This window comes from Streptopelia decaocto, assembly GCF_964273445.1.
Source record: "Streptopelia decaocto genome assembly, chromosome: 4".
NCBI lineage: Eukaryota > Metazoa > Chordata > Aves > Columbiformes > Columbidae > Streptopelia > Streptopelia decaocto.
In genome coordinates, this window is record NC_138658.1 from 76082596 (window position 1) to 76110163 (window position 27568).

Genomic DNA, 27568 nt, shown 5'->3' on the forward strand with positions numbered 1-27568 from the left:
CACTGGATATTTGCTGGCAAACAGTACAATTAAATTCCTTATCCTAAATATGTTTTTTGCCTTTTCTCCCCCTAGCAAAACAGAGACCTGGACATGTTTATCAACGCATCTAAAAACTTCAACCTCAACATTACTTGGTCCACAAGTTTTGCGGGTAAGAGGACTGTGATCTAAGTTGCTTGGTACCTTGTTTCAGTTACCACTTTTTGACAAATGCAAATTTAATTGGGGAAAGTTTTAGGGTTTTTTTAACCTATGAACTTGTTCTATAACGATTTTAAATGTTAGACCCACAGGGCAGCATTAAAATATTAAAAATAACCATGTTTTTCCATCTTAATAGTGTGTTTTGTAATCATGAAAGGTGCAAATTCGATTTTTAGTAATGCAGTATTTTGGCATACGGTGATTTTGATAACGCAATTCAGCTTAAAATAGCAGCGTTCAGATGAATCGTTAATTCTATAACATTAAAATCCATGATGCTTTGCCCTTTTTGTTTGGCACTTAAAATGTGCGTTGTAACATCTTTTCTTGCTACTTGTTAACATCTGCAAACAGCTGGCACGCAGGCTGGAGAGGAAATACCAGTTGTTTCAAGAACCAACATAAAAGAATACAAGGATAGTTTCTCCAATGAGAAATTTGATTTCCGTAACAATCCGAACATCACTTTCTTCGTTTACGTCAGCAATTTCACCTGGCCGATCAAAATACAGGTAGGAGCAATTAATGTGTAATTATTTAAAGATACATTTTTCTTTCTCTCAAGCAACGTGCGCTTTGTGTCCGAGCTGAACCAACTCATTGGCATCCAAGGGGTTTGACGTTCCTGATTAAGATTAAAAAGTTGCCGTCACCTTCTGATGTCGCCTCAGCCTGGTGGATCTTAAAATGTTTTGTGACGTAAAGCAGGGTGCTCGCTAATTAACAGGGCTACGTTCTAATGAGATCTCTGGCTTTAAATGAATAGGTGTTGATGTTGAAGAAAACAAAGTGTGGTATAGCCCAGGATGAGAAAAGAGGGATGATGTTCTTAGTGTCTGTATTTAATGTCTTGTTCTCAGAATACACAGCTAAAGGACCATCCTCCTTTCTTCTTGTGCTGCCCAGGACTGGTGGTACCTGCAGAATAACATGAAGCTCATTGTTTCCCTTAATTCAGTGCAGTCACAACACACATGAGGCACTTAGATGTCGGACTGACTGTGATGGTAAAGCTGGAGCTGAAGAAGCGGTGGGTGAAGGTTGGTGGATCATGAAAGCAGTTGTAGATCAGACTGCGGTCACGGAGACTCTGTAGCTATACGGTTGCAGATAATTAATAGAAACCTTGGTCACCTTCTTGTTCTGGGCTAAGTCAAGTAACAGCCCGCAGTGTGTGTGCTTACTCAGGGTGGTATGGGGGCCCTTTGAAGGACAAATGTACTCCCAGGTCTGGAACAGAGATCTCAAATGAGGCTCTGGATATTTGAAGAATGTTTGTGGAGGATCTTTCTGAAGAGGAGCAGCCGATAGAGCTGAGTCTGTTCAGAGTGGAGAAGAAAAGCTGAGAGGGATCTTATTTATGGTGATAAATATCTCCAGGGTGGGTGTCAGAGGATGGACCAGACTCCTTTCATGGTGCCCAATGACAGGATGAGGGGCAACGGGCACAGACTGAAACACAGGAGGTTCCATCTGAATATGAGGAGAAACTTCTTTGCTTTGAGGTGGCAGAGCCCGGCCCAGGCTGCCCAGAGAGGTTGTGGAGTCTCCTTCTCTGAGACATTCAAACCCGCCTGGACACGACCCTGTGTGATCTGCTCTGGTGACCCTGCGTGAGCAGGTGGGTTGGACTGGATGATCTCCAGAGGTCCCTTCAGCCCCAACCAGGCTGGGATTCTGTGAATTCTGCCTTTTTTTAATCTTTCTCAAATGTAGGAACCCAAATTCTTCCATCTTCACCCTTATTTAACCAGTTATTACGTGAAAGCTGACAACTTCACAGTGATTTACTTGGTATTTCACACAAACTCACCATGGCGGTCACTTTCAGCAAAGATGATGCACATGATAATATTGAGCAAGGAAATGAGATCCACCTGGGAAAAAAGGTCCTTTAAGCTATAGTGATATTTTTCAAGGTATTTCCTGAAGTTTGAAGAAAATCTTAGGAATACCTGTGAAACTGTGAAATGTGCGCGTCACCTCTTGGTGAACATGGTGGTTATTAAGCACCTGGGAAACTTCATCCTGTTGGGTAGATTTGATAGGCTGACTTTGGACTGTGTTTTGGTTCTTTTTTTATATCAGTTATGATATTGGTAATCATTTTCCAGCTGGAGAGTTTTTACTCTACAAATTGATAAAGTTTTAGTTCATCATCAAGTCCTAATTTTTAGATAGAGAGGAGTTTGCAAGAGCTGCCAGGTAAAACCTTTATATCGCTGGATAGACAAGCAGCAATTCCTAAGCCTTGTTGTTTTCATTTAATGTAAGTTCTGCTTTCAGGAGAGAAAGTCATGTCCTGCGTACAAAGGTGGGCACTTGTGTAATGATTTATTTAAATGTTCAGGCTTTTCTTTTATCAAATTGATAATCACAGGAGACAGAAAATATGTGTATTTTATTTTTTAACTTACGGGTTATTTGCTGACTGATAGTTTGCCTTCCGTAATCAGTGCTGGACTGTACCTACCCTCAATTATTTGCTTTGCTATTTCTGGATGCAGAGCTGTGTGTCAGGACTTTGTAGATGTTTAAGAGCAGTTTTGTCTCCTGTCCCTTAAGCTCCGCTGTGTTTATTCCCATCTCATCCCTACCTGTATTCACAGTGAGTTCCTGCCAGCATTTCCTATACCGGTGTCATCGAGCTTCAGGGTCCCCTCCATCTCCTTGTTTGGCAGCTGGGATTTCCGCTTTCCCCGGATGAATTTGGACAAGTCGTATCCTCTCTCAGCCTTTCGTGTTTGTTTTTTGGCTTAAGCAAGACAAACCCTCATCTTTTTGTCCTGCGAAACAGGTTATTCAGGTTCAGTTGCCTCATTTCTTTTTCCTCCGCGCTCGCTTGTATTGATCTCGTACAGTTTTGGTCGGTCATGGAGATCAGGTCTTTGTACAACGGTGTCTCTGGGTTCTTCATGGACCTTTCTGGGTGCTTTTATGGCAGCGGTTTGCTGCATTCATTCTCCTGGCTGCAGCAGTTAGTAGTTCTTATTCTTTTAATAAGGACTAATGTACCCTATTCTTTCACATCCTTGGTTTCCAGCTGATGAGCTCCCAGTCTTGACAATGAACATTCTTCTCAGTCGCTAACAGCATCGTAAGGTGTTATCCTGCTGCTGTTCCTGGGCCACATTTCTGCTCCTGAATGCTTGTCCTTCTGTGTTGTTCTTTTCCATGTTTTTATTGATGATCCCCTTCAACTTTGTCAACAGATTGCGCAATTAGGACCCTTCCTTTTTATGTCTGTGTCATTGAAGGAGATGTCAAAGTCTGTCAAAATGCCATCCTTGAGCTGACATCTGTCCCCTTAACCTCTGTGATTCTTGAAATAATCTTTATCTCCACCCAGGAACTTTCAATGTATTGAAAGCTGTGATAAACTTGGGATTAGCTCAGCTGTAGTTCCTGTGTCTGTACAACTAATTATTTTCACAGGCAAAAAATACTGACATAATACAGTTTAGTGCTCTCAACTCTATTGCTTAACTCAGTTTTTCATTTACTACTTCAGTTCTTTTACACTATCACAGTATGTTTGAGATTGGAAGGGACCTCAGAAGATCATCTAGTCCAATCCCCCCATGGAGCAGGAACGCCCAGATGAGGTTACACAGGAACATGTCCAGGGGGGTTGTGGAGTCTCCTCTGGAGACATTCAAAGTCTGGGCCAGGCTCTGGCACCCTCACTGAGGAGAGGTTTCTTCTCAAATTTAAGTGGAACCTCTTGTGTTCCAGCTTGATCCCATTACCCCTTGTCCTATCGTTGTTTGCCACCGAGAAGAGCCTGGCTCCATCCTCATGGCACTCACCTTTTATATACTCATAGACATTAATAAGGTCCCCCCTTAGTCTCCTCTTCTCCAAACTAAAGAGCCCCAGCTCCCTCAGCCTTTCTTCATAAGGGAGATGCTTCGCTCACTTAATCGTCTTTGTTGCCCTAAGCTGGACCCTCTCCAGCAGTTCCCTGTCCTTCTTGAAATGAGGGGCCACAACTGGACACAAGATTCCAGGTGTGGTCTCCCCAGGGCAGAGCAGAGGGGCAGGAGAACCTCTCTGACCTACTGACCACCCCCTTCTAACCCACCCCAGGTACCATTGGCTTCCTGGCCACAAGGGCACAGTGCTGGCTCATGGTCACCCTGCTGTCCCCAGGACCCCCAGGTCCCTTTCCCCTACGCTGCTCTCTAATAGGTCATTCCCCAACTTATACTGGAACCTGGGGTTCCAGTTCAGATTGCAGCCCAGATGCAGGACTCTACACTTGCCCTTGTTAAATTTCATCAGGTTATTCCCCACCCAGCTCTCCATCCTGTCCAGATCCCACTGGATGGGGATCAAATCCGGTCCTGAAACTTTGCGTACTGTTGAGTTGTTGGTGTTATTTCGTGGGCCATTTCTTAGGGAATGATGGGATTTGTGCTCTCTGCTCTCACCGACTTCACACACATCGAAACATTTGAGTTTTGTCTCCACCTTCGTTGTGCATCTTTTCTAACCTTGTTCCCATTTTGCCGTGCGCTCATGTTCAGCGTCCTTGTCCTAAATGAAAACTCTAATTTAGTTTTAGCGATGTAGCGGATTGTTTTGATCTCTTGTCTCCTTTCCCTTTCTGGTTTCCTTCTCTTGTCTGGCTGAAACATCTCTTATGATTTTGTTGATCGTTTGCTGAGGTCTAGCGCAGCTTGACATTTGGCAGTTCCTTTTTTATCTCTATATTACTTTCCGGCTTCTAAGATGTTGCTAATGAATCCTTTCCTCTCCATGATACGTAGACTCTTTAATTGTTCCTAATGTGCTTTTTGAGGTTAGTTCTGAAGATACAGCTTTCAAACAGTTTTGCATCTTTGACCTGAAAGAAATACTTAGATCGGCTGCTTTCCCATTGCTTATCTCCTTAGTCCACTTGATGTTACTGTCTTATTTAATGTCTCATAGCTAAAAGGGGTGAATTTTGATTCTCTTACAACTCTTGCCTTGTTTTATCCTTAATTTAATATGACTTTACTTGTGTGCACTCAATCCAAGGTAATTTTACATCACCAGCGCTTCTTAATGTCCTTGTTACTTGCCAAAACAAAGTCTAAAATAGCATCAGCTCTTACTGGTTGGGAGACTTCTTTTCTGAAGAAGCCTGGCAGCACTATCACATCCAGAAATCACAAAATCGCAGAATCCCAGAGTGTCAGGGGTTGGAAGGGACCTGGAAAGCTCATCCAGTGCAATCCCCCCATGGAGCAGGAACACCCAGATGAGGTTACACAGGAAGGTGTCCAGGCGGGTTGGAATGTCTGCACAGAAGGAGACTCCACAACCCCCCTGGGCAGCCTGGGCCAGGCTCTGCCACCCTCACCAGGAAGAAGTTTCTTCTCAAATTCAAGTGGAACCTCCTGTGTTCCAGTTTGAACCCATTGCCCCTTGTCCTATCACTGGTTGTCACCAGAAGAGCCTGGCTCCATCCTCCTGACACTCCCCCTTTCCATATTGATCCCCATGAATGAGTCCCCCCTCAGTGTCCTCTTGTCCAGCTCCAGAGCCCCAGCTCCCTCAGCCTTTCCTCACACGGGAGATGCTCCACTCCCTGCAGCATCTTGGTGGCTGCGCTGGACTCTCTCCAGCAGTTCCCTGTCCTGCTGGAACTGAGGGGCCACAACTGGACACAAGATTCCAGGTGTGGTCTCCCCAGGGCAGAGCAGAGGGGCAGGAGAACCTCTCTGACCTACTGACCACCCCCTTCTAACCCACCCCAGGTACCATTGGCTTCCTGGCCACAAGGGCCCAGTGCTGGCTCATGGTCACCCTGCTGTCCCCAGGACCCCCAGGTTCCTTTCCCCTACACTGCTCTCTAATAGGTCGTTCCATGACCTATAGTACAACCTGGGGGAGAGAAAGCTCTGGGCAGACCTTATTGTGGCCTTTCTGTGCTTAGTAAGGGGCCGATAAGAAAGATGGGGACAGACTTTTGGGCACGGCTTGTTGTGATAGGACAAGGGGTGATGGGTTTAAACTAAAGGGGGGAGATTCAGGCTGGACATGAGGAAGAAATTGTTGGCCCTGAGGGTGGTGAGAGCCTGGCCCAGGTTGGGCAGAGAGGTGGTGGATGAACCATCCCTGGAGACATCCCAGGCCAGGCTGGACGGGGCTCTGAGCAACCTGAGCTGGTGAAGATGTCCCTGCTCATGGCAGGGGGGGCACTGGGGGAGATCTGAAGGTCCCTTCCCACCCAAACTGTTCCGTGATCCCTTATTTCACTGCATAAAAGTTCCTGTGCTGTTGGGTTTCGTCCTTTAGGGAAACTGGCTCGTTGATTAAAACTCTGTGTTGCACTGCGGCCAGGATGCAGAACTGCTTTTCTTATCTCAGAGACCGAACCTCCTACAGTTCTGCTCGTCGCAGTTACACTATTAAACTTCTTCTGCAGCTACAGAATATGCTTCAATTTCCCTTTTGCAATCAGTGTGTTTTTAATATTAAAAGTCTGATGAAGTCAGTGAAACTCTGCTGCCAGACGGCTGGAAAATATTCTGTCCTTTTGTTCGTGTGCGTCACCTTGCAGCTTATGCATGTTTGGTCTGATCCTGCACAGTGCAGCACGTTTAACTGCTGTTTTGGGTTTTTTGTTTGTTTGTTTGAATGTCATAATAAAAAGTCAGTGTAGCTACACACTCTCATCCTGGCTTACTTTCAGTTTAGATACAGTGGATGTCTCCAAACAGAAATTTGTGTATATATGAAACAAAGAACTTAAGAAATGTGGAGTCTTTACTGCAGAGCAATTCACCTACAATCCACATTATTTCTTTTTTATATCAGAAACTTGATTCTGAAGTCCTTGATTGAAATCTGTCTCACTTTCCCTCTCTTCCTCCCTGTTAAAATCTGGGCTTGGAGAGTATAAATGCTCTTTGTGTTACAGATACCCATGTCCCTGCCAATGCTGAATTCTGGCTTGTTTTTATTCCTTCTCGCTCCACCTCTCTTCAAAACCACTTCAGTTAGCTTGGTTTTTATTTTTCCTGAAGTATATTGGTTTAGAATGTCTTTCCCTGCCTGCTCTAATGGCTCGAAATGATTATTTTGTAAAAGAAAAAGCTACAAAATGCCGAAAGCCTTCAAAATACGCCAAACTGCTTCCTGATACCTCTTGTCCGAGTAGCCGGGTATGAAAGCTGCGTCGTGGAGTTCACTTAACACCCTAACTTGCCAGGCTTTCCATAAACCCCAGGTAAGGTCCTGTTGGAAACGCATTGATTTCCATTCTCTCTGCTGACAAACTTCATCTGGCATGGCCGTGGTGACTTTATAAGTGTCATGCAAACCACAACTCTTCCCCTTTTCTCCTTTCCCTCTTTTACTTTTCTTATGCTTTGTCGAATGTTTGCTTTGTTATTCACTGAAAATACATCTCACCTTAGAAAAGAGCTGCTTATTTGCAATCTATAGCTATACAATATCTCAATAAGATGCAAGGAAATTCAGTGCAGAAGCTTTCGGAGGGCGACTTTTCCCAGGTTTCAGTCCAGCCCAAAGTCAGCTCGCTTTAATTAACAGTGAGAATTTGAAACTCTCTTTGCTGCTGGTGTAAATGTCAGCAGTTTTTAACACCATTTAAACGAACATGTTTGTACCTGGAGCACATTCCAGTGAGTCCCTCTCCTGAATGCTCAGGGGATGAAAATTAGAGTTGCTAATATAGCTAAATTCACCCCTTTTGAATGGTTTTCTGCTCCCTCCCGGCTTGCTGTTGACTGTGTTTTCTACCACTCACTAAATATAAACTTGTTTTCTTGTCTTGTTTCATACCCAAACTATTGTTTTCATTAACATTCTGTCCCATTTGAGTTTAGGGTTTTTTTCTCCCAGATTCAAAGCCTTTTGCATTGATCTCTACTTTCCCAGTATATATAAGATGCCTAGAAGCTGATTAAGGGAAAAAACACAGTTTGTAATTGTATCATTAACTGGCGATTGCCTCCTCTCTTTCCCCTCGCGTTGGTTGAAGTATTTTAATTTGAATGTGCTTAAACGTTAATTATGAGCCAAATGCTTCAAGGAACAGAAAGAGGCGAACGGATTTTGCAGCCTCTTGCATACAAAATACACCATTTGCAACAATCCTGCTAAGATATTCACCATATAACGTTTGCTCAGCGATTTGTCGTCGGTTTTGGCTTCACAAAAGCATCACGGTGACTACGTAGCATCTCCGCACGTGCTAACGCAGCATCAGGCAACGTATACACTTGGAAGGCTGGAACTATTTGATAACCGATGGGGAATTTTTGTGTCACTGAAACTGCTGCTTTCAACTCTCATTTCTTAAAGAATCGCTAAAATTGCTTCTCCTGTCCATGTTTTTTAGTTTCTCAAGCTTCTGTTGCGGGTTTTTTCTGGGTTCCTCCAGCTGATTTATGTCAGGACTGGGGGTCTACGTAGTCTCTCCCAAAGCCTCATTATTCCTTTCTGCACAGAACGTTAATGCGCTGCGGACAGCTTCATTCAGTCACATAATGCCTTGTCATAGTTATTCTCCGTATTTCAAAACACGCTGTTTATCCTGATGGGAAGATACGTTGAATGTTGAATTGTTGAAATGCCGCCTAATTCATGTGCTGAAGCTGAGAAGGGTGAACCCAAAGGTGGAGATAATTCATCTCCCTTCGACTGATCGCCGCTTTCCGAGGACCTGCCAAAAGTTCAAGCGCAGGAACCGTAATATACAGGAATCCTGCAAATTGAGGACGGCCTCAAGTTGTGCTCTTATTAAATCAGCCTTTTGTTGGGTGCAGGACGGGGTGACTGTCACTAACCCGCTGCTTGTACAGAAACCATTCTGGGGAATGAAATGTAAACGCTGACGTGCAAACCTCTTGGCCGATGTTCTCTTTAATGAACTCCCTTCATTGGGGCCCTCCCGTCGCTGCCGTATGTTGCTTTATGTGAACTTCCCGCCGGCGCAGCCATTGCCAGGACGACTGCGGCCAAGTTTTGAAGCAGAAATGCACATTTTTAGTGCTCCGGTTAAGAGCTGCAACTGCTGCGACCGAGTAAGATTTCAAATAGATGTGGGAGTGCGAGTCTGCTCTGAATAAAGGTTTCGGAAACGACGCTTCCTTGGATTCAAATGCTTCGTATATTAGACCCGTGACTACTAATTTTGATACGTTTTTATGACCTTTTCTTCGTTTCTTAGTCGTTAGTCTAAGGGAACAGCCTGAGCTCTGTTTATTCCCACGCATCAAGGGATTTGTGCTCTGTCTCTCGTTGCAACCAAAGGGTTTGCTCTGGGATTGTATTATTTTCGCTAATGGTCTCCTTTGACCTGTAAACCACTGATTTACAATGATACGCTGAAAGTCTATGTAGGAATGTAGGAGACCACGTGCTCTTCACAGGATCACAGAATGTCAGGGTTGGAAGGGACCTCGGAAGATCATTTAGTCCAATCCCCCCATGGAGCAGGAACACCCAGATGAGGTTACACAGGAAGGTGTCCAGGCGGGTTGGAATGTCTGCAGAGAAGGAGACTCCACAACCCCCTGGGCAGCCTGGGCCAGGCTCTGCCACCCTCACCAGGAACAAGTTTCTTCTCATCTTTAAGTGGAACCTCTTGTGTTCCAGTTTGAACCCCTTCTCCTATCACTGGTTGTGACTGAGAAGAGCCTGGCTCCATCCTCCTGACACTCCCCCTTTCCATATTGATCCCCATGAATGAGTCCCCCCTCAGTCTCCTCTTGTCCAGCTCCAGAGCCCCAGCTCCCTCAGCCTTTCCTCACACGGGAGATGCTCCACTCCCTGCAGCATCTTGGTGGCTGCGCTGGACTCTCTCCAGCAGTTCCCTGTCCTGCTGGAACTGAGGGGCCACAACTGGACACAAGATTCCAGGTGTGGTCTCCCCAGGGCAGAGCAGAGGGGCAGGAGAACCTCTCTGACCTACTGACCACCCCCTTCTAACCCACCCCAGGTCCCATTGGCTTCCTGGCCACAAGGGCCCAGTGCTGGCTCATGGTCACCCTGCTGTCCCCAGGACCCCCAGGTCCCTTTCCCCTATGCTGCTCTCTAATAGGTCATTCCCCAGCTTACACTGGAACCTGGGGTTGTTCCTGCCCAGATTCAAGACTCTACACTTGCCCTTGTTCTATTTCATTAAATTTTTCCTGCCCAGCTCTCCAGCCTGTCCAGGTCTCTGATGGCAGCACAGCTTCCAGTGTCACCACTCCTCCCAGCTTGCTGTCAGCAGCAAACTTGCTGATAGTGCACTACTTTGCATCGATTTGGCTTCGTGAAACTGGCAAAAGCCTTGTAAATGTGGATTTTCCTTAAGCCAGTATGTATTTTTTGGGTTAGTTCATATGGAACCCTCTGGTGCTGCTGTCAGCTGTATTTCGGAGTGGAGATGAATTCTAAACCAGACTGAGATTCTTCTAAGGAATGGCTGATCAAAGCAATTTTATTTTCTCTTATACTGAACATGGCTCTTAAGTGGGAAATAGCAGCCAGAATTTTGTGAAGTGCCGGGAATTACATTCCTAAGAAGGCTTCACAATCCTCAGACAAAGCTCTCGCTCTGATCTTTGCCATCATCACTTCACTGTTTCATGGTTCTTGTGTCCAGCAGTGTGTCAATACGGAAATTCTCCCCAGTTCTCATTTTTCAAAGGAAACCTCCTCCATTCAAGCCGTTTCGGATTAAATTTCTTCTTCTAATACTCTTTGCCCATCCTGCTATTTTCCTTGGCAACGTTACCCATAAAACAGGTGGTCTCCATTAGCGTGAATCTTAATACCAGCTTCAATTAAGCTTTAATTTTACTCGATGTTTGACATGGTTCGGGAGGTGGTTATTTTCTTGCTGGTCTCAGCGATGGACGACACTTGGATACGGCCAAGGAAAGCTTTGGGGTGCCCTTAACTCCTGCCAACTGGAGAAGACAATACCCTTCCACTTCAAAACAGAGCTGGAGAGATGCCAGACCCCACACTTCACTTTCTTCCTTTGTAATTTTAGGCGTTGGACCTCTTTAAGGTGCCATGAATCTTGGGGTGATGTTCTCTAGGGTCATCTCTTTGAGGTTCACGGCTAAACTGAAAAGCTTTGATAATGCACGGGGTAAGAAAGAGCGGAGAAACCGTATCACGGTTACAAAGCAGAGTCTGCAACTGCCTCTAATACCCTGATTTGTCTCTGGAGGAAACATTAAGGCATTTGATCCCGGGCATAAATATCCCAGAGGACTGGACATGGCCCCTGGAGGTTTCCAGCCTTTCTCTAAATTAATGTCATTCTGTAATCAAAAGCCGCTGGCTAATTGAATGAAAGCTCTCAGGAAGGGTAAAGGGAAAGAAAATATGTCTTTGTTGTGAGCCAAGGAGAATAAAATACATATAGATAGGCAGTGATTGCTTTGATAGAAATAATTACATAGGCTTGAAAGCGATCAGAGGATGCCGATCTCAATAGTTTTCCTGCCAGGTCCTCAGTGTGCCTTTAATGAGGAATAGGTGTAGGTGTGGAGATGGAATCACCCTGAGCTCTCGGGGACCCTTCTGCTCCAAAAACGTTCTTTTCTTTTGCTTCTGAAAGCTGCAGAATGCCGAAGTTGTTTGCTAATGATGTCCCTTGCCTTTATTTAGATAGAACTGCAGGTGCTTTTGAGCTTCTCTTTCCGCGGTGAGAGGTTTGCTTTAAACCCAACAATGAAACGTACATCAATTTGTTAATCTGATGAAATTTGAAGGTAATTAGCTTTAGAGACGTGCAATTAGAGGCTGTATTTTTCAGCACAGGCAGACTGACGTCTTCTGCTGGGGACGGCGAGATTGGGAACGCAACAGTTAAATGAGACTTTAAAACATGAAACAGCTGCTTCCTTTTTATCTGCTCCTGCCGCCTTCTTTTTGGCATCAACCGATGACATTTTTCTCCTTTTAGAAGCCGGTCCCTTTCATATTAAGCAGTATTTTTGTTCACGGCTTCCTAAATCATTAAAAAGTAGGATTTCTCTCAAAGACAATTAACCCTTGCAAGGATGTGTCACAACTTGGGTGCCTTTTTACTGGAGGTGTTGGTTTCTGCGACCTTAAAAATCACTCGTGCTAAATTGTCCCCAAGTGCTCTATTTATTCTTGCATGGGATTTTTATCCTTTTGCCCAACCGCTGGAATCCTGGGGATTTATCTCTACAATTTGAGCTACACTTGGGACGAACGGTCGTAACTCGCGTGTCTTGGTAGGCGAGGTTTATTGTAATGTGTTCGTATAGCATTGGAAATCTGCTCGTGCGGCCGCTCCAAAACTTCAGCTGCATGTATAAGCGAAGTTATAGGAGAGCAGAGAGATGTAAACTGAGGCTCAGATTTAATAATACCAGGTGGATTTCTTAGGATGAGGCTTTTTTTGGATATGAGGCCAAGACGCGTATGGTTTGTCTTCCTTTTAAAGAAGCCGCTCTCTTTATCTTTTAAGATGCTGGGCTGGAAAGCATCATATAAAACAAAATCGCAAAATTAATTTTCTATGGAAGCAAAGTCCACATTAGGTAATTAGTTCCTCCTGAGTGAGGCTGGAGGTGACGATGTGCCGATAGCTTATAGCTGCTGTGCTTGTGTGCTGAATTCCTCTTGAAATACAACGTGCCACCGCCGCATGTGAACGTGAAGCTCGAGTTCAAATATATTTCAGCAAACGAGCGACGTGGGCCATTGCTGAGAAGCTTTTACAGCCACCAAAAGAGCCAGATATATTTCCTTAGACGGAAGCTTATTTAAAGAGTCAAAAGAACAGCAAGCAGAGTTAATGAAGAGGAGAAAAGTGCAGTGCCAATAAAATATCAGTATGTTCAAATGTAATGGTAGGTACAGCCTGGCTAAAGCACAGATGGGGAATATCTCCTGTACTAACGCAGGGTGACAAAGCTTGAACTCTGGGCTTCAACTCTGCCAGGGGAAATTGAGGCTGGAGATGAGAAAGCAATTCTGTGCAGAGAGAGTGGTCAGGATTGGAATGGCTGCCCAGGGAGGTGCTGGACTCACCGGCCCTGGAGGTTTTTAAACTGAGATTGGCCATGGCACTTAGTGCCATGATCTAGTCAATGGGCTGGAGTTGGACCAAGGGTTGGACTGGATGATCTCTGAGGGCTTTTCCAACCCAGTCCATTCTGTGAACCCAAAAGCCTCTGGTGTATTTAACTGACAGACGTGAAGACAGAGCCGCCAATAACAGCTCTCCGAGTTGAAAAGAAAAGAATAATATCCTGGAATGTCTAAAACTTCTTTTTCTCTCACTTCGTTTCCTGACTTTGTATTATTAAGATTTATTATTTTAGCATATTGGCACGTTTGCTTACAGAATGTGTTGGCAGGAGTGCGGAGAGTTGGGGTCAGAGCCTATTGCAGCCCTAGGAAATAAGATATTTCTGGCATGATTGGGGGTTTTTTTTGCTGTTTTTTCTAAATCAGTTTATGCATTTTCTTTTTTTCCTTTATTACAACTGTCATGTGTAGTTATGTCTTAAAATACTCTGTTTTGCATCCGAGACTTAACACCATCCCAGTTGCTACGCCTGGACCCAAAATCTCTTGAAATGACGTGTGTATTTTGACCATGGGGATTGAAATAAATCACAACATATCAATTTGTCAGTTCAGATTTTTACTGGCAAGTTCTTCACAACAAAATTATGGAATTCATGTTCTAGGAAACCTTCAGCAATAGATGGTAGCTGCTTGTCCTTTTTTAATGCTAATATACGAGCTTATGTATAGGTTGCTCCTTTTTCCCTCTCCAGCAACACTGTTTGTCCATGTTGAGATTTCTTTAACACAAAATCATGGCCCAGGCTCTCAACAAATAAAACCTTGATGAGGAAAACAGCCCAGCCTTTGATTTCTGACTTCGTAGCCCTTTCAAAACCGATTCCGCGTAAGGATCAACCCTTTGATCAACCCTTATATTCCCTCGCACCCCCATGCTCCACAGCATAAAGTTTCCTTCCGAAATACGTGATGTTTACATTGGAAACACAAATCAGGCTGCCAGTTCCTCAGCTCACGGAGAGAACCGCATTTATTAAAGCTTTTTATTTCATAACTACCCTACTTCATTTAAAATAATCCTAAAATGGGTTAAACTTGGAATTATTGTGCGAATCTTCAGTTCTTTTTTGTCTCCTTTGTTGAAAGTTAAGGGGTTTTAAATGGATTTATTTATTCCTGCCACCTGACGTAGTGACACCAGATTTGAAACGTGTGGCTTCGGTATTGCATGGTAATGCGAGAAATGTTGGCGCTAAAAGGCAATTTTATTTGATTATTCATATATATACTTATTTTACTTTGAGCTATAGTTTCTCTATATATAATATATAACTATATATATACCTATTTTACCACTTTATTTCATTAGGGGTGAAATTAGACCTTTTGTGATACATGTTGATACACGTTTGAAATCTTTCATCCCGTATGATCCTTAGGAATCGCGGTTTCCTCGGCGAGGGAGACGGAGCTTTTTCTCCATTAACACCATTGCAACACCCAGCTCCGTCTTGCATATTTTCCCAGTGTTTTGTCTGATCAAAAGTGATGCAAGACATAAGGTTTTGCCCGTTTCCATCTGTCAGCTATTTTACAGCCTTAAAAAACAAATTACTAATATGGATTTAGCTGCTTTTCTCTTTATTCTCAATTCCTGCTTGTGTGCTTACATTGTAGACTCTTTAGGAAAACAACTTTTGGCACACAAGTGGTTGCATAAATCTCATCTTTCTGCTGGACTTTTAGGGTCTGAGAGAGCGTTTGAGCTGTTGTGTGCCAAAGCTTTAATTATTTCCATGCAAAACTCTCTGTAAATAGTCGATATGCTGAGGAACGTAACTTACCCTGCTCGCAGATGGTGCCGGAGCGAAGCCGATGACCTGGATCCTTCACAAACGCAGCTGAATTCCTCTTAACAGAGTGAATCCCTTACCTGCATTTCATTGAATAAGCAAAATCTCTTAGCAAAGAGTTATTTTTCCTCCGGTTAAACATTTCAAGGAGAAATGGCATGAAGTTTTTGTGCTGTGCTGGAGAAGGTGACTTGCTTAGAGGTTGTGGAATAAGAACAGACAACACGCAGAATTGCTCCAAGAATCCCTTTCCAGGTAATTTCAACCAAACTGTGGGTGGGACTGGATGAACTGAGAAGGTACCTTCCCACCCAAACTATTCTATGATCGCTTTCCTATATTATTTTACCACTTTCTTATGAATTCCAAGCATAACATTTGCATTCCAAGATATGCAGCTGGACACCTCAACAATACTTAGATTTGGAGATCCTAGTAAGTAAAGGTTTCTGTCTGCCATCAGTACGCAAGCTTGGGAGTCTTGACCATCCAATTCTGTTTCCAAACCCTTAAAATAGTATGAAAGAGTTTCTTTTCTGTCACTGAATCTGTGGTGCTGTTTACTGCTAGAAGTGATTAATGTTGTTAGTCTTTGTCTCCAGTTGATGATAGTAATTTGCCTGAACTTAATTGCCGTTATCATCAAATACGCTATTTTTAACACCAGTCTTAACAGTGAGTTCTTATGTGAAAATTCACCAGAATTCAACAACAAGAAAATGAAACAAGCGAACAGCCGTTTTTAGGGACGTGGTTTAGCGGTGGACTTTGCAGCGTTGGTTTAACAGTTGAACTCAATGATTCTAAAGGTCTTTCCCAACCTAAACGATTCTAGGATTCTACGAACCCAAATGAGGCAGGATTATTTGTGTACCATGCTCTCTACTTTGGGGAGTTGAAGCTTGGGGGAGTTGAAATGGACCTTAGAGGTCTTCTTCCCCATGGATATCCACCTTACTGAGCTTTTAGTGATAACTTGGCAATCTTAGCTTGTTGGTTCTTCTCATACTCTGGAATGCTTCCTCTTCATTACATCTTAGAATCATAGGATAGTTTGTGTTGAAGGGACCTTCCCAGCTCCCCCAGTGCCCCCCCTGCCATGAGCAGGGACATCTTCACCAGCTCAGGTTGCTCAGAGCCCCGTCCAGCCTGGCCTGGGATCATCCTCTTGAGAAAGGCTGAAGGTGAACTGATAGTCAATGAGCAGAGTATCTGTAAGGAAAGCGCAGAGAAAGTCACCCCTTGTCTTGGAATAAAACAAACTTGTGCAAAGCGAGGCACGATGCTGCTGAGGGCACAACGTGCTGTGACAAATCACTCCAACCTACGCATGGTCCCACACAAAAGGAATGGACTCCCATCTTTAAGTTGTGCCTAGAGGGGGAAAAGAGGAGACATTTTCCTTGCAATAGCCTCCAACCTTAATCTAAATGAATGTTCATAGCTGTGTGTTGTAAAAAAACAAGCCAAGATATTTATTTTCCGCACTTCAAGACTCCTGTGTTCTAAGGGAATACTAGGAAAATGAAATCGATGTGGAAACCCCAATCGGGAGGGGACAAAGTTCCACGTGTTGTAGGTTTCTGTACATCAGTGGACTTCACAGGGAGGATTTCTACGGAGCAGCTGCTTGTTAAGGGACGCGGCTGCCACCCGGCCCTGAGTCTCATCATGCCAGGAACAGTTCTTGGTCTGCCTGTACCCATGGAGTCAGAGAACAGTTTGGCTTGAAGGGACCTTCCCAGCTCCCCCAGTGCCCCCCCTGCCATGACAGGGACATCTTCACCAGCTCAGGGTGCTCAGAGCCCCGTCCAGCCTGGCCTGGGATGTCTCCAGGGATGGTTCATCCACCACCTCTCTGCCCAACCTGGGCCAGGCTCTCACCACCTCAGGGCCAACAATTTCTTCCTCATGTCCAGCCTAAATCTCCCTCCTTTAGTTGGGCAGAAGGTCAGGGTTGAGGAGATGAGATTTTATTGTATTTATTTTTATGTTTTAATTTGCTTTCACATTTCTATTCTTGTATTTATTTTTCTCTCCTGCAAAACGGCTCCAGTAGCCTCCAGTTACCTTCCCACTCTTGCGTGGCCATTGCCACCTTCAGTGTGTGGACAGGATGGAGAGTGGATCTAGCAGAGATCTGTGGGAATGGATAATCTTTAGTTCTATGGCATTTTCCTGCCATTCAGAACTGAGTTTTATCCAGCCGTGCCTCAGCTTTCTTCTGGCGTTCATTAGTGCGTTACCGTAACGAGTAGATACGTGGGGTCTGATCTGAGATCCCTATTCCAATTATGGGAATTTCCAGAACATTGTTTGCTACCGCACTTTAAATTTCGATGAGCATCGCTATTCAACACCTGGCTCTTTATTGAACCAGCACCTCCCGTTTGTCAGGTTTGTGTGGTAATTTTTTCTGATGCAGAGAAATGGGGGGCTAAATCTTCAGCGCTATTTTTAATTTAGAGGCAGCTATGCCCGTGTTTGCTCTGCACAACAACCCGAGAGCTCGCGCGAGGAGACTAAACGTATATATATAATTGGCATTTCTGAACCAACTGCTGACTGCAGCCAATTAGCTGAAAAGCGACAATTTGTGACTGCTGCAGTAAGGCGGCACAGTATTGGAATATAAATCCATTTCCATCTCGGTATAAGTTGCGAAGTGAACTAGTTTTTATATTTGCACGCTTATCAAGTGTTTGTGCCATAAAGCTCAACGGCTTAGTTAGCATTGCAGTGAGTGAGGAGCGGGTCGTTTATCTCTTTCATTGGTCCTTCACGCAGGAGCAACGTGGCTCATAGTAGTAGGTGTGAAAAATCAGATTTTAGTGGGGATTTTTATTGTTACTTGTTGTAGGATGTAAATCTGAGGATGTGAACCTCTTAAGCTGCACCGAGTTGGCCAGAAGTTTTTCTTCTACAAAATAGAAACCAGCAGCCTGATGCAAACTGGGTTTTGAGCTTCTGATGAGCAACGAGTAATTCTTCCAATGCAAGCAGGAACAGACCAACCTGGGCTTATTTCTGGGACTACTCGTTGATCTGGACCTTTAGCTGTCAGATCAGCTGGTGTTGCAGCAATGGATGGTTGTCCCCTACTCAAATCTGTCATCTTTCAATAGAGCATCACATCTCCTGATGTCCACATCTACACCATCACGTGTATTACAAACTCTCTGGGGTCTCCCACCTCCCAATGTTCCACTTCAACGTGCTGTGGGTCAGAGCTTTTCAAGTTACAAGTAATTGCTGTACGACCCTTCCTTTTTTCAAACTTGTGGTCTAACTTTTCCATCTAGAAGATCATTCTCTGTGGAACATGATGTTCCTGGAGCTTTTGAAGACTTAGGGGTATCAAGACACCTTAAGTTTTCTTCCTAACCTCAAAATTTGTGGTGCAGCTTTGCTGTTCATTTAAGATAGATCCATGGTGCCTCTAAAAAGGGAATGTCCTGATGTCTCCATGCTGTGGCATCACGTTGCCCATCAGTGCCGTGACTGTCACCAGGTTATGGACCCACCTGAAGTCTGGCTCAGCAAAGATCAGTTTTCAGCTACACTGGGTTGTGTGAGCTGGTTTACTACAGGAAATACGGGTACAAGGGGTTAAAAGGAGGGTGTGGAGGCACATTTGGGCACCAGCAGCACTTACGGAAGGGTTAAAATGGTGGTGTCATCATGGTCTGTAACAAGCTTTGCTTCGTTCCCTTCAAGATGCAAATATCCTTTGTTTTTTTCAATGTATGTGTCTTTTTCTGCACTTAACATAAACCCTGCGCAGAGTCAAGGAGATGTAAAGCTTCTGTTCCCTTTTGGAGATTCACCATCCACATTTCACTCTCAAATGTCTTCATTCACTAAAACTTGTATTCCAGTATCCATTTGATTAAATTGCCAAACTATACTTGGTGCATCTGAATGCAAATGGAATCATAGAATCATTTTGGTTGGAAGACGCCCTTGAGATCGAGTCCAACCGTTAACCCAACACTGGCACTAAGCCATGTCCCTAAAAAACTTACCTACGTGTCTTTTAAACCCCTCCAGGGATGGTGACTCCAGCACTGCCCTGGGCAGCCTGTTCCAATGCCCAACAGCCCTTTCCATTAAGAATTCTTTCCTAATACCCAATCTAAACCTTCTCTGGTGCATCTGCAGGCCACAGATGCACCATAGACACGTACAATATCCAGCTGAATCACAATGTGTCCAGTGTAAAGGAACAATAGGCACGTATCACAGAATCCCAGAATGTCAGGGGTTGGAAGGGCCCTGGAAAGCTCATCCAGTGCAATCCCCCCATGGAGCAGGAACACCCAGATGAGGTTACACAGGAAGGTGTCCAGGCGGGTTGGAATGTCTGCACAGAAGGAGACTCCACAACCCCCCTGGGCAGCCTGGGCCAGGCTCTGCCACCCTCACCAGGAAGAAGTTTCTTCTCAAATTTAAGTGGAACCTCTTGTGTTCCAGTTTGAACCCATTACCCCTTGTCCTACCATTGGTTGTGACCGAGAAGAGCCTGGCTCCATCCTCCTGACACTCCCCCTTTCCATATTGATCCCCATGAATGAGTCCCCCCTCAGTGTCCTCTTGTCCAGCTCCAGAGCCCCAGCTCCCTCAGCCTTTCCTCACATGGGGGATGCTCCACTCCCTTCAGCATCTTTGTTGCCCTGCGCTGGACTCTCTATTCCTGTATTTTCATGTCCTAATCTGTGACTGAATCCATAAATTCTATCTGCAGAAGTAAACAGATGCTTCTTTCTGAAAAGTTGTAGTGGGAGCTAATGTTGCCGAGGTAAGTTGAGAGACACCAGCCCAAAAAGGGTCACCATGTTCTGCTCCTTCTTTCGTTTGCCTCATCCCTTGGTGAGCTGGGTCAGCTCAGAAATACCACCAAAAAGCCCTTTGTTGCTACGGTGAGCTCTCTGCTGGCTGAACAACTTGTCTTGACTCATGAACGATGTTCACAGACCCCATGAAACAACATCAGCAGCACATGGTAACGCCACGACCACCTTTAGGTCGTGGAGCTGGATGCCAGATGGGCTCGTTTTTTCCAGAAGCTTCACCACTGATGCTGTTGGAGTTGGCTTGTTGCTCCTGTTGAGTGCAGAGCACCAAAACTGGGTGTTGTGCCGTGTGTTTCACCAGGGCACGTTGTGTTTAAAGACAAATTGAACCAAGGAGCGATGTTTCTCTTGAGCAGAAGAGCGCTCTTCCCCATCCATCGCTATTGCAGACAGCAAAATGAATGTTTTGATGACTTTGGTATCACTCAAGAAGACTTAAAAGCCATGGGGGTTTGGACTGGATGATCTTTCGAGGTCCCTTCCACTCCCTGGCTTTCTGTGATTTGTTTTTCAGCAGGTGCTTTAAAGAAGCGCAGGCACTCGGCATTCAGGCCACGGCATCTTGTTACTGTTGTCTGTGTTCTCCAAGGTCAGATCGAATCCTTGCCTCTAACCATAAAAAGAAATAAAAAAGAAGAGAAAGCGGAGGTGCTGAGGAAGAAATAGAGTAAGATGTACATAAAAGTCTTGTTTGGCTGTTGGCTTTATCTCTTCGGAGCTCCCAGCCTTTCCGTCTTTTTTGTTCGTTACCTTGGGCGCTGGGACCGTATTTAAATAAAAAGCAAAGCGGCCTGAAATCTCTGCAATTCCCCTGGTTTTCGGTGCTATGTGGTCCCGTAGACTTGTAAAACATGAGCGCCGTAGCGTTCCCCCCCCTGCTAGGGGAGGTTAATTAATTTAGCAGTGGGGACCGTTTTGCTATCGTCTGAATTCACAGCGAGCTCCCAACTCCAGCAGCCGGCTTCACGTTGCTCCTTCTCTCTTGTAGTTCTCCAGCTTCCTGAGTTAATTAGGCTGTTATTTCTCTCTCCTTTACAGTTCTATTCTAGGAGTGTGTCCCGCTCAATCTATAATTTCCAATTTCACTTTTTAATATGAAGCGGGGTTGAAAAGGAAGGCAGCGCTCGTGTGGATTGAGTCGCATTGTGCAGGTTCCAGTATAGGTTGGGAAATTACATATTAGAGAGCAGCGTAGGGGAAAGGGACCTGGGGGTCCTGGGGACAGCAGGGTGACCATGAGCCAGCACTGGACCCTTGTGGCCAGGAAGCCAATGGTACCTGGGGTGGGTTAGAAGGGGGTGGTCAGTAGGTCAGAGAGGTTCTCCTGCCCCTCTGCTCTGCCCTGGGGAGACCACACCTGGAATCTTGTGTCCAGTTGTGGCCCCTCAGTTCCAGCAGGACAGGGAACTGCTGGAGAGAGTCCAGCACAGCCACCAAGATGCTGGAGGGAGTGGAGCATCTCCCGTGTGAGGAAAGGCTGAGGGAGCTGGGGCTCTTTAGTTTGGAGAGGAGGAGACTAAGGGGGGACATTATTAATGTCTATAAGTATACAATAGGTGAGTGCCATGAGGATGGAGCCAGGCTCTTCTCGGTGGCAACCAATGATAGGACAAGGGGTAATGGGATCAAGCTGGAATACAAGAGGTTCCACTTAAATTTGAGAAGAAACTTGTTGGGGGTGAGGGTGGCAGAGCCTGGCCCAGGCTGCCCAGGGGGGTTGTGGAGTCTCCTTCTGTGCAGACATTCCAACCCGCCTGGACACCTTCCTGTGTAACCTCATCTGGGTGTTCCTGCTCCATGGGGGGATTGCACTGGATGAGCTTCTGAGGTCCCTTCCAATCTCAAACATACTGTGATACTGTGATAGTGGAGAAAGCCAAAAATATGGCACGTAAATAATCCGGAATTGTTAGCAGAGAAAGAAGAGCTGTGGAAACAATCATTTTGTGTTTGCTCATGTTTTCTCAGGCATTTAGATACCCAAAATGCTCCACATTCTGTTGTGAAAATGCCATGTTGTTCTGAAATACAATTATGAAAATATTGGTCTGGATATTATGAAAATGCCATAAGAAAATGTTCTTCAGTATATCAACGGTTCTTCAGTTAACAAGTTTATATTAGGAGTACTAATGTTATGCATAATATCTGAAATTATTTGGGTTTGGAGACGATTCACCCTGTCGCTATTGTGGCCAATACTTTTGCTTCTATTTCTTCACAATAACAAGTGATGTCCAGCACAAGTGGAAGGAGTTATATTGTGACGGTTTACCTGTAATTCTCTTTATTGCAGGAAAGTGAAAGGAGTTACTCCAATTTCTTTCTATATTTAATGCAAATTCATTTCTACAGAATTTCTCCTTGGCTTGCTGATACATTTTTCTTCGTGGTATGTGAAATTTAGGTAGTTTTTAATGAGTTGAAAAGAGTTGTAAATCGAAGAATGGAGGCTTAAATTATTTTAGGTAGGGTTGTGTTTACTGGCTTAAGGTGAACTTGTTTCAAAATACAAAGTTGACTCAGCTGGACCCATTTTTCACGCACAATTATTCTGTTGAAATTATTGTCAAGTTTCTTTTCTCTTGGAGCACAAACTCGAGTACTAATGCAAACCAAGTCCTGCTATGTAATTGTCCCGATTTGTTTGTCAAAATTTATACCAGTCACAGGTTGTGGATTAACTCCAGAAGTATTTTGATTTTGAAACACCACCTGTTAGTGTCATCTCAGTTGGGCGCAAATTGCTTTCTTCCTTTAAACAAAATATTTTGTGGCCAAGTATTTCGCCATTAACTCCTTTGATATGTGATAAGGCAACCAAGATGCTGAAGGGAGTGGAGCATCTCCCATGTGAGGAAAGGCTGAGGGAGCTGGGGCTCTGGAGCTGGACAAGAGGACACTGAGGGGTGACTCATTAATGGGGATCAATATGGAAAGGGGGAGTGTCAGGAGGATGGAGCCAGGCTCTTCTGGGTGACAACCAGTGACAGGACAAGGGGCAATGGGTGCAAACTGGAACACAAGAGGTTCCACTTAAAATTGAGAAGAAACTTGTTGGGGGTGAGGGTGGCAGAGCCTGGCCCAGGCTGCCCAGGGAGGTTGTGGAGTCTCCTTTTGTGCAGACATTCCAACCCGCCTGGACACCTTCCTGTGTAACCTCATCTGGGTGTTCCTGCTCCATGGGGGGATTGCACTGGATGAGCTTTCCAGGGCCCTTCCAACCCCTGACATTCTGGGATTCTGTGTGATTCTGTACTGATTGCAAAACTCTTGCACTTTTAAGATATTCTTGGGTCGATAGAGGTAACCAGATTTTCTTCTTGGCTTAATATTTTATGCTAATCAACTGATAAAGAGAGTAAAGCTCTTAATTATACATTTTTATCAGTCCAGCTGTTTTTATTCATCTGGAAAGCAGCCAAATTTCTTTGATGCTTCAAATGATGCAGTATTAGGAAAAGGATGATAGGCCGGGATGACTTTTCAGGTGCCTTTTTGGTTCAGATAAACAGCAGCTTTACAATCGTCTCTGGAATTGACGGAATTAATTCTTTCATCTGTTCTAATCTCAACTGCTTAAGTTATTCTGAAGAACTTTGAAGGACACGTATGTTCAGAAAGATTGATTTAGTGGCTGAGCCGAAGTTCTGCTCAGGACCTGGAAATGCATCTCCCAAGGGTTTTCCTACACTTTTACTGCTTATTCCTTTGGTACAAAACGAGGCTTTTTGAGAATGGATAAATGAATCTTCTGCTGTCATTTAAACTTAATTAAAAATCCATACCGCTAAGAAATTTGTGCCATATCTTTCCTGTATCCAGAGTGAACATTCTGCTTTTAACAGCTATTTCTAACCAAGCTTTCTATGTAACTGAATTAATTAAATCCTGGGAACAGATTATATTAGGGGAAATTAAGCTCTAAGTAAGCAAACCATTAACAATTACGATACTAAATTGGCTGTGACACAGATTGGTCAGGTTTAATAGCATAAAGTGTTTTCAGCTCGTGAGAAGTAAATTGTAGAACCCAGACTTGGCTTTTCTGCTTTTAATCCATATATGAGGTACAAATCCTCAGTTGGGCTTTGCAAGAGAAGAGCTGCAATCCCCCACTGCTAAAACATTCATAGTGAAACAAACCCACATTTCCTTCTCTGTTTTAACTCTGTCCCCCACTTATATCATCAAAACAAGCAGCTCTTTGGTAACAATTTAGAGATGGGTTCACAGTCTCATTAATCTTTCATAGAATCTGTCCTTTTTTAGACTTTTTACTTTATTTTAATTTCTTCTTATATCCTAGTTAGAACAAGCTTTGCTTTCCATCACAAGCTGGTCCTAATGCTGGTCTGCACAGAACCGGCCCATTGATGCTTCTGATACATAATAAGGCCTTTGTTTTGAAATGCATCTTTTTTAGTCGGCCAGCATCAGAGTGATTCTCACACCGTATTTCTATATACTGGATATATTACATGTTCATATTTCAGAATGTGATGTTTTAGTAAGTGAATTATTTGCCTTAAAGAACTGCCAGAATAGTTACATGAATATAAAACCACCTCAGTTACCATACGCTGAGTTCTAAATCACGCTTGCTCTCTTATTTTTCTCCTCAGAAGTGCTTTATAAGGACAAAAATCAGCAAGAAACTGTGTTTTCTTGTCTTGAGCCCTATTGAGGTCACGAGCATCTGCTCTGCAGGTTTCAAGTTGTGCTTTCCAGCGAAACAGAATTAAAGAGCTTTCAACTTAAGAGCATTTCAATGTATTCATAAGGAAATTGTTGTAGCTTCTGTACCGAGTTCCAATGGATATTTAAAGCGAATGTGATAATAGAGGTGTTCTCAAGCAGCGGAAATCCAAGGAATAATTGATTTTTGCATATATTCATGATTTTTGGCATGTGGCTGTTGCCACGAGGAGAGATTTGTAGTTATCCTAATGCTACCGCAACATGTGGTTTTTTAAGGAAAAACTAATCTGCCTTAAGTGAATTTATTATCCGTGGGAAGCTTTTCTGAGACGTGCAGATTTTGGTTTAGCTTCCAAATAAACTCATGAAAGAGTTAAAATCTGGTGTGGGGCTGAGATTGATAGTCAGAGGAAATAGGAGGTACCTGGAAAGGACCGATTCCCGATCTGCGAAGCCGCCGGCCCCTCGGCCGCCCCCGTTCCGCTGCGTTATTTCCAACCCGGCTCCCTAATCTTCCTCCAACCGCCTCCCACTTTCCTGTTCGCTTCTTCCCTCTGTTTTCCGTCCAAAAGGTTGGGTTGTTTTTCGCTTTTGGAGCTGGATTGCAGGGCAGCGAGTTAACATGAATGCCACAGCTGTTTTTACAGTATCTATTATCTTCTGTGTCTCGTGCCTTTTTGCTGCTCTCGGTGTAAGTTACTTCTCCGAGGAGATTTTGTTGTATGATTATTGTTGGGATGGGAGCATATATTTGAACTTGTCAATGTTTTACTGTGGGTTGCTGCGTCTACGATAACTAAAATGCTTTATTTTTAGCTCCGTGAAACTTTGCGATTGAATTTTTTCAACTAGTGTTTTCTCCAAGCGCACCGAAGACTTTTCCTTGAACATTATTGGGATGGAGAGATGTTACCTATTTAGCTTTAATTTTTGGCTATATGATATCAAAATAATGTGACATTTATTTTGTTTTCTTTGCCCTCTGAATATCTTTTAAAAACAGTGTTCAAAACTGTGAATTGACCACTTATTGTGATTTTCTAATCCCAGCAACAGTGCATCTTATATATGAAGTTTCTTTTCAGTAAGTAATAGAAAGCATTTGCTTTTGTTTTGCAGATTGCATTCTCGCAGCACAGCAACTTTATGGACCTGGTACAGTTCTTTGTGACTTTTTTCAGGTACTTTTCATTTAAAACAGATGAATGTTTGTCCTTTAGGAAAGATGTTTGTTTTCTTGTTGTTCAGTATAGTGTTTGGTGGTTTTGCGGTTTTGTTTCTTTCATTAAACATCCTGTATACATCACAGCCTAGAAAATGGAAATCATTACGGTGTTTCAAGTGTTTAATTAGGAATTATGTTAAGAAAATTGCCTGTCCGTCTTTGCAGATGCATCTTGTCCTGTACATGCAGGGGGGAAAAGGCTTTTTGAAATGGAGAGATTACTTTTAAAGCGCTATAGAGGACACATTTTGAGCTACCACATCTTACATATAACATACAACTTAGAGGAACTGTGGATATTCACACATCGTCAGACTCAAATCATAAATTAAGTGATTTTGCAAAGAGTTGAGCGTGGACTTATTTCAGACTCTTTAGGTAGCGCCTTTTGATTTTAAACTGAACTCTGCAAATACGTCGAGTTAAATACAAACGTGTTCCAGCACAATTGAAGCCGTATACCCATCCGTCCCTTCTGAACCGCTTGGTAAAGTGAATTTCTTAGTGTGAAGCAACCCGATGGTTCCCCAGGAGTTGGAACCAACAGAAGCAATTGCAATACTTGTTTCCTCCTCCATCCTCCAAAAAGAATAGCCCTAAAAAGAGGTGAAATGTTTCCCGAAGCACAGCAGGCCATCTCTTCAAGTTTCAAAATCTAATGTATTAGCCTCTACTTTAGGAACTGCTAATAGTCCATAAATATAAAACAATACTTGATCGATAGGGAGAACTCCCCCAAGCGGGGTATACGTGTCTGTTTACTTCAGATTTTACAACCTGTTTTAAAGCCGGCAATAATATGCTCCTTTGGAAATGAACAGTGGGAATAATATCTTGCTTTAGATTCCATGCTGAATTTAATGAAAGCAAGGAGCTCCAGATGGGTCCTTCAGTCAAGTGGCCTTTATCATATATTTTTTTTTTATGTAGCTTTTACTGAGTGGAGTGTGGTTTAATAAATCCCAGGTAAACACCAGGCTTGAACCAGCACATTGTTTCCATTGATGTAAGTGTTTACTCCTGGATCAGACTTAAGCATTTGTTGTGCTGAATCCATCACAGTCAAGGTCTTCCCTAAAAATCTTCGTGGTGGGTAATTACTTACAAGGAGGATGAATAGGGCAACAGTTGGTTCCTTTTTAACAGCATAAGGTCAATCTGCATTTCAAAAATTATCCGTTAGTTCTTTACAGACCCAGATCCACCTGTGTATGAGAGTGGGAAGCTCTTCAATTTGAGTGATTCTTCCAATTCTATTATTGGAAGAGAATCAGTTTGAAGCAGAAGAAGAGCCCAGTTCTGGAAACACATAGACTTTTAAAATAGGTATAGATCTTAAGGCATGATAAATAACAAATTAACCAATGGATGAGCAGTGGAAGATGAGCACAAACTGATGATGTTTGAGCAATAGGACCAGGAGAAATGGCCTCAAGTTGCGCCAGGGGAGGTTGAGGTTGGATGTGGGGAACAATTTCTTCCCCAAAGGGCTGTGGGGCATTGGAACAGGCTGCCCAGGGCAGTGCTGGAGTCACCATCCCTGGAGGGCTGGACAGACGGACATGAGGTTCTCAGGACATGGGGCAGTGCCAACATTGGTTTAACATTTGGACTTTATCATCTTGAGGGTCTTTTCCAACCAGAATGATTCCATGATTCTGTATCTCAATGAACACATGCAGCTGAAAACACACGTC

The 27568-nt window shown here is 43.8% G+C and overlaps 1 protein-coding gene across 1 annotated transcript in view; it reads left to right on the forward strand.

The window, feature by feature from the left end:
- The window catches only part of ATRN (attractin), a 173346-nt gene that overhangs the window by 98979 nt on the left and 46799 nt on the right, over positions 1-27568 (forward strand). The window contains exons 23-25 of the mRNA XM_082050319.1: positions 76-154; positions 562-719; positions 25766-25827. Coding sequence (XP_081906445.1) covers positions 76-154; positions 562-719; positions 25766-25827 — 299 coding nt within the window. The remainder of the gene's footprint in view (positions 1-75; positions 155-561; positions 720-25765; positions 25828-27568) is intronic.